At 42.8% G+C, this 11,269-nt stretch overlaps 1 protein-coding gene across 1 annotated transcript in view; it reads left to right on the forward strand.

The window, feature by feature from the left end:
* LAMC1 (laminin subunit gamma 1) overlaps positions 1–3,876 on the forward strand; it is a 121,668-nt gene extending 117,792 nt beyond the window's left edge. The window contains exon 28 of the mRNA XM_017848049.1: positions 810–3,876. Coding sequence (XP_017703538.1) covers positions 810–1,066 — 257 coding nt within the window. The 3' untranslated portion in view covers positions 1,067–3,876. The remainder of the gene's footprint in view (positions 1–809) is intronic.
* Positions 3,877–11,269: the final 7,393 nt, after the last annotated feature.

The raw sequence follows: 11,269 nt of genomic DNA on the forward strand, positions 1-11,269 counted from the left end.
CTTTTTGTGGAACAGGTAGACTTTTAACATTAATCTGACTCGGGTTAGTATATTTGCTTTGTTGCCTATAAGCTGTGCAAACTTGGGCAAATTATTTAACATCTGAGAATCACTGATGAAAAATGGTTTTGTGAGACTTTAATCAAGTGTGCATGAAATGCTCTCCATTGTGTCTGCTTTTGTTTGTTATGGAAACATTTCACTTCTTTCAAAAGAGCCTCTTTTTCTTGCTAAGCTTAAAGTGAAGACCTACTGAAATTATTTCAGCATTTTACTCCTGGCCATTTTCCATAGGAAGGCTCCTAATAGTGTCTTAACTCCTGAAAGCAGAAAGTGACCTTCTAAAACTAACCCATCTTCCCCGGAATCTCTAAGAGCTGAGGGATTAGGGTTCTTAGAGATTTGTATATCTTTGATGGCACTAAAATGACACATAGCTTACATGTATACACCTGGAAAAGGTATTAAATGTTATCAGATGACCCTCAAAACCACAAGTGAAGGTTAAGGTCTAGAACATGGTAGCTGTGCATTCAGGAAACATTCTGCAAAAACCATTGTCTCAGAAAAAAACACCCAGCTTGATAATAATTATATGCTCAGACCCATCCCTGCTGGGTTAGGTCAGCGTTTGTACTTGGTTTGCATATTTTATACCATTGTGTGACATCAACAATCTGCAAGTTACATTTGCAGGGCTGCCTGTGCAGAGTGGCAGCTGCTGGGCCTAGAGACTAGTGGAGGTACTTGTGAAGGGATCATTCTTCCTGAATGTGTCTGTTCTCTTCTGTGTACTTTCTGACCTCCAGGGCAGCTTGACACAGTGGACCTGAATAAGCTAAACGAGATTGAAGGCACCCTAAACAAAGCCAAAGATGAAATGAAGGTCAGCGATCTTGATAGGAAAGTGTCTGACCTGGAGAATGAAGCCAAGAAGCAGGAGGCTGCCATCATGGACTATAATCGAGATATCGAGGAGATCATGAAGGACATTCGCAATCTGGAAGACATCAGGAAGACCTTACCATCTGGCTGCTTCAACACCCCGTCCATTGAAAAGCCCTAGCGTCATTAGGGCTGGAAGGCAGCATCCCTCTGACAGGGGGGCAGTTGTGAGGCCACAGAGTGCCTTGACACAAAGATTGCATTTTTCAGACCCCACTCCTCTGCTGCTGTCCATCACTGTCCTTTTGAACCAGGAAAAGTCACAAAGTTTAAAGAGAAGCAAATTAAACATCCTGAATCGGGAACAAAGGGTTTTATCTAATAAAGTCTCTCTTCCACTCACGTTGCTACCTTACCCACACTTTCCCTTCTGATTTGCGTGAGGACGTGGCATCCTACATTACTGTACGGTGGCATAAGCACATCGTGTGAGCCCGTGTATGCCGGGGCAGAGCAAGTAGCTCTCCCCTGTCTCATCAATACCAGCAGAACCTACTCAGTCTCAGTACTCTTGTTTCTATGAAGGAAAAGTTTGGCTACTAACAGTAGCATTGTGATGGCCAGTATATCCAGTCCATGGATAAAGAAAATGCATCTGCATCTCCTGCCCCTCTTCCTTCTAAGCAAAAGGAAATAAACATCCTGTGCCAAAGGTATTGGTCATTTAGAATGTCGGTAGCCATCCATCAGTGCTTTTAGCTATTTTGAGTGTAGGACACTGAGCCATCCATGGGTCAGGATGCAATTATTTATAAAAATCTCCAGGTGAACATGGCTGAAGATTTTTCTAGTATATTAATAATTGACTAGGAAGATGAACTTTTTTCAGATCTTTGGGCAGCTGATAATTTAAATCTGGATGGGCAGCTTGCACTCACCAATAGACCAAAAGACATCTTTTGATATTCTTATAAATGGAACTTACACAGAAGAAATAGGGATATGATAACCACTAAAGTTTTGTTTTCAAAATCAAACTAATTCTTACAGCTTTTTTATTAGTTAGTCTTGGAACTAGTGTTAAGTATCTGGCAGAGAACAGTTAATCCCTAAGGTCTTGACAAAGCAGAAGAAAAACAAGCCTCCTCGTCCTAGTCTTTTCTGGCAAAGGGATAAAACTTAGATGGCAGCTTGTACTGTCAGAATCCCGTGTATCCATTTGTTCTTCTGTTGTAGAGAGATGAGACATGTGACCCTTAGCTCCAGTTTTCTTCTGATGTTTCCATCTTCCAGAATCCCTCAAAAAACATTGTTTGCCAAATCCTGGTGGCAAATACTTGCACTCAGTATTTCACACAGCTGCCAACGCTATTGAGTTCCTGCACTTTGTGATTTAAATCCACTCTAAACCTTCCCTCTTAAGTGTAGAGGGAAGACCCTTACGTGGAGTTTCCTAGTGGGCTTCTCAACTTTTGATCCTCGGCTCTGTGGTTTTAAGACCACAGTGTGACAATTCCCTGCCACACACCCCCTTCCTCCTACCAACCCGCCTTTGAGATTCATATATAGCCTTTAACACTATGCAACTTTGTACTTTGCGTAGCAGGGGCGGGGTGGGGGGAAAGAAACTATTATCTGACACACTGGTGCTATTAATTATTTCAAATTTATATTTTTGTGTGAATGTTTTGTGTTTTGTTTATCATGATTATAGAATAAGGAATTTATGTAAATATACTTGGTCCTATTTCTAGACTGGCACTCTGTGTTCACTTTGCTCAATTTTTTCTCTTCACTGGCACAATGTATCTGAATACCTCCTTCCCTTCCATCTAGAATTCTTTGGATTGTGCTTGTTCCCACTACTTTGCTTTCTGCCTTGTGTTTGCAGCATCTCCATTCTCTAAAATTAATATCATTGCTTTCCTCCACACCCAGCCACTGTAAAGAGGTAACTTGGGTCCTCTTCCATTGCAGTCCTGATGATCCTAACCTGCAGCACGATGGTTTTACAATGTTCCAGAGCAGGAATGCCAGGTTGACAAGCTATGGTAGGATTAGGAAAGTTTGCTGAAGAGGATCTTTGACGCCATAGTGGGACTAGCCAGGAATGAGGGAGAAATGCCCTTTCTGGCCATTGTTGGAGCTGAATAGGTCAATTTTATAAGAGAGTGCATTTTGAGCACTTTTAGGGCATCAGGAACAATGTTACTGATGGGTAGACTGGGAGAGGTGGTGTAACTTAGTTCTTGATGATCCCACTTCCTGTTTCCATCTGCTTGGGATATACCAGAGTTTACCACAAGTGTTTTGACCTGATACACTCCTGAGCTTTCACTCTGCTGCTTCTCCCAGGCCTCTTTTACAATGGCAGGAGATGTGGCATGCTCTTGCCAAGTTTTCACATCATCATTTCCTGGCTAGTTCATGTCATTAAGTGGCTACATCCTAACATATACATTTGGTCAAGGTTGCAGAAAAGGACTGAAGATTGACTGCCAAGCTAGTTTGGGTGAAGTTCACTCCAGCAAGTCTCAGGCAACAATGGGGTGGTTTGGTTTGGTTTGGTTTCCTTTTAACTTTCTTTTTGTTATTTTCTTCTCCACCTATGTGGTATATTTTTTAAACAGAATTTTATTTTTAAAATAAAAGGTTCTTTACAAGATGATAACTTAATTACACTCCTGCAACACAGCCATTATTTTATCATCTAGCTCCAGTTATCTGTAGTTTATGTAATGTAATTGACAGGATGGCTGCTGCAGAATGTTGGGTGACACAGGGATTATTATACTGCTGTTTTTCCCAGAATTTTTTCCTTTGAATTCCAACTGTGGACCTTTTATATGTGCCTTCACTTTAGCTGTTTGCCTTAATCTCTACAGCCTTGCTCTCCAGGGTGGTTAATAAAATGCAACACTTGGCATTTTTTATGTTTTAAGAAAAACAGTATTTTATTTATAATAAAATCTGAATATTTGTAACCCTTTATATTTGGTGTGGCCTGAGTGTGGTACTGGGGACATAAGATGTTTTAAAAGGTATAATGAATGAAAAGCCATACATAATATCTTCTTTGGGTGACTTATTTTCTTGATAATTCAGTATACATACAGTATATGTATGTATGTGTGTGTGTGTGTGTGTGTGTATATATATATATATATATATATGCCTCTCAAGTTGGGATGCTGCAGTGTAGTCTGGGAGTTGGTGAACTTTTTCTGTAAAGAGCTAGATAGTAAATGTTTCAGGCTTTGCAGGCCATGCACCTATGAGCTGTAGTTTACTGGAACCCTGGTGTAGCCTCAATACTCAATAACAACTGACAGCCTGGCACAGTGGCTCACAGCTGTAATCCCAACACTTCAGGAGGCTGAGGTGGGTGGATCACTTAAGGTTAGGAGCTCAAGACCAGCCTGACCAACATGGTAAAACCCAGTCTCTACTAAAAATACAAAAATTAACTGAGCATGGTGGTGCATACCTGTAATCTCAGCTACTCAGGAGGCTGAGGCAGGAGAATAGCTTGAACCCAGGAGGTGGAGTGCAATGAGCTGAGATTGTGCCACTGCACTCCAACTGAGGCAGCAAAGCAAGACTCTGTCTCAAAAAAAGAAAAACCCAAAAAACTATTTTTAAATTTGCTGGACTTGCTAAATTAGCAGATGTATGTTAAAAGTTGTCTTTCCGTCTCTCAATACACACGTGTCTAGCTTAAGGTAGTTTCTTTAGATGATGAGAAAAACCTATGGTGTAATAAAAAGTAATGTGCTAAACTAACAGGCTAGAATCAGGTAATTTTACTAGAATCGGGTAATTTTACCTCACTCTTTCTGGAGGGTGGACCCATCTGAAGGGACCTGAGACCAGGTGAGGCCTTTGGGAGTTACAAGGACAGCAGGAAGGCTTTGGGTCTGCAAACGCCTTCCCTTTACTCTTCGATGCCCTGTTTATTGCCCTGGGTCCCCGTGGATTCCATGCCACCTTCCCAATCTTAGGAATTGTTATAACTATGATACCTGTAAAGAAGAACCTGAACTCCTCTCATTAGGCTTCCTCGGAGAAAGCTTTAGAGGGCACTAATTACTAGTACTATTACAGCTTTCTTACATGCCCTGTTTCTAACCTTTATTGAGGACCGTTTCCCCTCATTTGTAGGACTAATTCAGATGCAGCTGTATGTCCTTTATCATTACTGTCAGAGTGATGAGTGAGATTTTAAAATTTTGCTCCTATTCCATCAGTCATTTTCAGGACAGCAGTTTCTCGAAAGTTGCTATTAGCATAATCTGATTCAGAATATCCCCAGAGGTTTACTCCATAAATAAGTAAATGTCCTGGCCCCTTGATACACCTGAACTCATCAGCTCCACTTCCATTTAGCTCAAAATGGAATGTCTGAAGAAGACCCCAGGTACCCAGGAAGGTGAGGAAGTGGGAAAGCAGGTGGATACATTCATAATGTAAGGAAGGACAGGCCCAAGGAAAGATCAGATCTCTCCAGGCACATAGATTATGAAAACAGAAACAAGAGAATTGTAAATGGCAGATAATTTTGTCTGTTCATGCTAAGCAGGTTTAAATTAATAATAAGTAGAGTAAAAAATACGAAGCTTTTTAGGAAGTTATCTGTCCAAGGCTCCACTGGGGAACTGTGATCAACTATAGTGCCTTGTATTTGTATCAAGTCTCCTAGAATGACTATATTTGTTCTACATTAGTGAATGAATTCTAAGTAATAGAAATCAAATGCATAAAGAGAATTATTTTTCTTTAAGTCCAATGAAAAGCCAAAAAGCCCTGACTAGGAATTCAAGTATTAGAAACATCAACATTTCAAAAGTTATGACACCTCCATGTCCTTGCCTTAACTTCTCTCTGCCTTGAATGTCCTTTCTTTGCTCTGCCCAGTACAGTAAAGCCTAAGGTCAAAGTATCACCTGTGTTGGAATTGGCCAGTCCTTCTTGTGTCCATCACTTCTCCCACCTTTGCTCTGTCTTCTAGAATGGCCCTCGGGACACATCTTTACAGTTCAGGTGCCACTAATCTTTCCCTCCCGCTTTGCTTTCACCCCCAAAGGTCGGGGTCTGTGTTATTCATGTTATCCTTGGGGCTAGGAGACATACACTAGGCACTCAGGTTGTGTGATAGTGAGAAGATAGCCTTTCTCCACCTATGCTCCCATACCTGTTACTTTTTCCTACTGTGCACAGATAGGGAGTCTTACGGCAGTTTGTTCATGCACTCTGTCAACGCCTAACAGCGCCTGCTCTCTCAACATTCCCTCCTAAGTATGGATTGGCCTCTTGTTTGCAGGAAGATAAGCAAAGCCACAGTCTTGCATTATATGGCACAGCACACACCACGTACACTGCCGTGTGGTCAGCAACTGGCTAATGCAATCTGGTCTGCAGGGCCCATTGCCCTGGCTCCCAGCCTCAGACCCACCATTCCCAATGCAGGTTTTCCACACAGTTCCTCCTGCAGCCCAGCATTAATTTCTTTTTTCTCTAATTCCTGGAAATGATCCCAGTAAATTTCAATCAACCAATTAATTTGGTGTTTTATCCTGTTTGCATGTGCACTTTAGCAAGCCTTTTAATTCTGGCCATAAAGTTATTATTTATGATTAACTCAGTATAGTTTGTTTATTTCTATAAAAAAAAGTCAAGCATCAGGTCCTTGATCAAGAATGTGACCTTCTATTACACTATTGTTCCCATGAGTAAGTCCAACTCAAGTGATTCTCCATGAAACATGCCTGGTTTGAAGACAGCCCTTCCATCTTCCCATCATTCTTTTCACCTTGGCTACTAACAAAAAAAATCACTTGAACTTCAGACCGATGCTTTTCAGGCCCATCCCATGGTATCTGCCCTAATACAGAGATCCTTTGTCATTTAGTAACTAAATGCAGCCATCAAATTTTGTCCATGTTAATTTTGTTAATGTTAAGAATTTCTATTGCAATTCCTTTCTGAATATTCAGTGCCTTCTAGGATATTCTATTCTAATTTTCGTTACACTTCTCTGTTGATCCCCGTCACTTTTTCCACAGACATTTCTTTCCTCCTAACCGTGGTCTCTGTGTTGGGTTACTGCAGAGTAAGCACAAATCAGCCATGATCTGAGATGTCTGGGAGATGTGCTGTCCTAGTGTGGATTATAAGTTTCTGGGTTGCTGAGCCAGCGTCCAAAATAAAGGCTTAGGATGCACAGCTATGATTTCAATGATTATATGTTCAGCGTGGTCAGAGAGGTTTGTGTTACAACTTGCTGATCCTTCGTGGCTCAGACAGTCTGCTCTCGGAGCTGTCTCACTTGGACTGATACAGGAGATCAAACCTGGCCGGAGAGAGTTTTGCCTCGTTGGTTTCAGATAGCCTGCCCTCGAAGTTTCTGAAGGACTTAGGAAGGATTGGCATTATCAAGATAGCGTGGATGTTTTAAGGCACCTTCGTGATTATTTTCTTTCATTTCTCCCTCATTTGAAGAGAGTCTTCATTTGGCCAAGGGGGAAATTCGAAGCATGGTTTGCTGTTCCACCACCCTTACCATTGTTTTAGCACATTGCCTTATTCTCTCTCACGATTTGGATCCATTTTCCTTTTATGAAGGAAATATACTTGTATTTTATTATAAGCTGCCTCAAATCTCTTTTTTGGAAAGAGCGAGGCAGGATTTAAACATATTAGCAACTTATGCAATATTAAGGACCCACTTAGTGGCAAAATTATTACGTGGAACGTGATTGTCCTCAAGCAACTTGGGCCACACACACCATACAGCTCACACTCCTATCCTGCTCACACACCACACACACAGATCACACCCCTCCCCTGCTCACACATCACACAGATCACACCCCTCCCCTGCTCACACACCACACAGCTCACACCCCTCCCCTACTCACACACCACACAGCTCACAACCCTCTCCTCACACACCACACAGCTCACACCCCTCTCCTCCTCACACACCACACAGCAGCTCACAACCCTCTCCTCACACACCACACAGCTCACACATCTCTCCCCCTCACACACCACATGGCTCACACCCCTCTCCTCCTCACACACCACACAGCTCACACCCCTCACACACCACACAGCTCACACCCCTCTCCTCACACACCCCACAGCTCACACCCCTCACACACCACACAGCTCACACGTCTCTCCCCATCAAACACAACACAGTTCACACCCCTCTCCCACTCACACACCACACAGCTAACAAGTCTCTCCCTCACACACCACACAGCTCACACCCTCTCCCCCTCACACACCACACAGCTCACACACCTCTCTCCCTCACACACCACACAGCTCACACCCCTCTCCTGCACACACCACACAGCTCACACCCCTCTCCCCCTCACACACCGCACAGCTCACACACCTCTCCTGCTCACACACCACACAGCTCACACCCCTCTCCCCCCACACACCACACAGCTCAAACCCCTCTCCCAGTCACACACCACACAGCTCACACCCCTCTCCTCCTCACACACCACACAGCTCACACCCCTCTGCCCCTCACAAACCACACAGCTCACACCTCTCTCCTGCTCAACACCACATAGCTCACACCCTTCTCCCCCTCACACACCACACAGCTCATACCCCTCTCCCGCTTACACACCACACAGCTCACACCCTTCTCCCCCTCACACACCACACAGCTCACACCCCTCTGCCCCTCACACACCCCTCTCTAACACACCACATGGCCTCAACAACCCCTCCTGCTCACACAGACACACAGCTCCTCACCCTCTCCCTCACCACAGCACCACAGCTCACAACCGCCTCACTACGAACCCACCCCTAACCTCACACACCCACAATAAGTTCACACCCCTGCTCCTGTTGCCTTCCGTTTCTCCCTCTCTTCACCTTTCCCTCACTTAGACTCAAGATAATACACATATAAGGCTAGTTCACCTAGATATTTTGCTTTAATAAGGAAATTACCGTAAATTTTAACCCTCTTTGGATATTGTTTGTACTATTTTCCATTCCCTACTTTTTTTGCCTTTTTAATAACCTTTTTTTTTTTTTGAGATGGCCGTTTACTCTTGGTTGCCCAGGCTACGAGTGCAACGTGCACAATCCAACTCACTTTGCAAACCTCCGCCTCCTGGGTTTTCTAGTGATTCTCGCTGCCTCAGCCTCCTAAGTAGCGGGATTACAGGCATGCGCCACCACCGCCTGGCTTAAATTTTTTTGTATTTTTAGTAGAGGAACATGATTTCTCCACGTTGGTCAGGCTGGTCACGAACTCCACCTCAAGGTGATCCGCCCGCCTTTGGCCTCCCAAAGCTCCTGGGATTACAGGCATGACACCCATGCCTGGCTGCTTTAATAACTTTAATCAGTTTTTTGCAATTTTCTTCTTTTAAGTAAGTCCCATTGTCACAGCATTTTAAATAAAATGATGGAAATTGTTGTTGTATTTTTATGAAAGACTATTTTTTTTCTTTTCTACTTGTTAACCCTTTATTTTGAAATATTTTAGTTTTGCAGAAGGATTTACAAAGGTAGTAAGAGAGTTTCAATATCCCTTCACCGCAGCCCTCCCAACAGTTAGCATCGATAACTATTGGTATTATTTACCATTATAACAGTGGTACAGTAACTGTTAATTAAAGTACAGTTCTTTTCCCTACTTTAAACATCTTTTTCTCTAAGGCCCCATTTGAAAGTAATATGGGTTTTATAACAGAATCACAAATATGTGACATTCAATACCCAAGTTATGGGGCAATAGGAATTTGAAGTCCCAAAATAATTGATTTTACTTTTTTTTTTTTTTTTTTTTTGAGACAGTCTCACTCCTTGTCGCCCAGGCTGGGTGCAGTGGCCGGATCTCAGCTCACTGCAAGCTCCGCCGTCCGGGTTCACGCCATTCTCCTGCCTCAGCCTCCCAGTAGCTGGGACTACAGGCGCCGGCCACCCTCGCGGCCCGGCTAGTTTTTTTGTAAATTTTTAGTAGACGCGGGTTTCCACCGGGTTAGCCAGGATGTCTCGACTTCCTCTCCTGAACCATCGTGATCCGCCCGTCTCGGCCTCCCAAAGTCCTGGAATTACAGGCTTGAGCCACCGCGCCCGGCCGATTTTACTTTTATATTATGCTCAAGACTTCCCAATATATAATATATTCATAGTTAATTGCAGATAATGACATTAAGCAACTTAATAAAATACTCTTAAAGTTTTAGATAGAGATATTAAAATATCCATCTGAATAAACATGACATTCACAATATGTCACAAGTTTAAGTATTTATTAGATATAGAAAATTTACTTAGAAGGATTAGTTTTTAAATATTTTGTATTAAGACATAATTTCAGACTTGCGAAAAAATTTCAAGAGTAATAAAAAAAATTCACTTTTTTTTTTTACCCAGATTCCCCCAGTGTTAATATTTAACTCCTGTTGCTTTATCGTTTCTCTCTCTGGCTCTCACAAACGAGAGGGAGAGAAAACTGTTTTAAGTTGCAGAGGTGATGCCCCTTTACCCATCATAATTCCATGTGTATTCCCTAAAGACAGAGAACATTCTTACATAATTATAGTATAATTGTTAAAATCAAGAAATTAACATCGATGCAGTATTTTTAATCTACAGCCATTATTCAGATTTTACTATATGTGGTAGACAGACTAATGCCCACCGCAAAGATGTTCACTTCTCAGTTCCTAGAATTTGTGAGTGCATTAGGTTACTAATGTAATTAAATTGTAAATCAGCTGACCTTAAAATAGAGAGATTATCTGGGACTCTCTGGGTGGGCCCAATGTAATCAAAAGACTCTTCTAAATAAGAAGAGGAAGACAGAAGCCGAACGCGGTGGCTCAGGCCTGTAATCTCAGCACTTTGAGAAGCTGAGGTGGGTGGATCACCTGAGGTCAGAAGTTCGAGACCAGCCTGGCCAACATGGGGAAACCCTGTCTCTACTAAAAATACAAAAATTAGCCAGGCCTAGTGGTTTGTGCCTGTAGTCCCAGCTACTTGGAAGTCTGAGACAGGAGAATTGCTTGAATCTGGAAGGTGAAGGGCAGTGAGACAAGATCGTGCCACTGCACGCCAGTCTGGGCGACAGAGCAAGGCTCCATCTCAAAAAGAAAAAAGAAACAGGAAGACAGAAAAGGAGATCAGAGTGATACAATGTAAGAAGGACTCCGAACCATTGCTGGTTTGAAGGAGGAAGGGGGCATGAGCCAAGGAATGTGGGGCAGCCTCTAGGAGCTGGGAAGGGAAAGGGAATGGATCTTCCCCAGAGCCTCCAGAAAGAATGCAGCTCTGCTGACACTGTGATTTTAGTGCAGAGACCCCCATCTGACTTTTAACCCATAGAACCATAAAATAA

This window comes from Rhinopithecus bieti, unplaced genomic scaffold (genome assembly GCF_001698545.2).
Source record: "Rhinopithecus bieti isolate Rb0 unplaced genomic scaffold, ASM169854v2 scaffold_27006, whole genome shotgun sequence".
Lineage (NCBI taxonomy): Eukaryota > Metazoa > Chordata > Mammalia > Primates > Cercopithecidae > Rhinopithecus > Rhinopithecus bieti.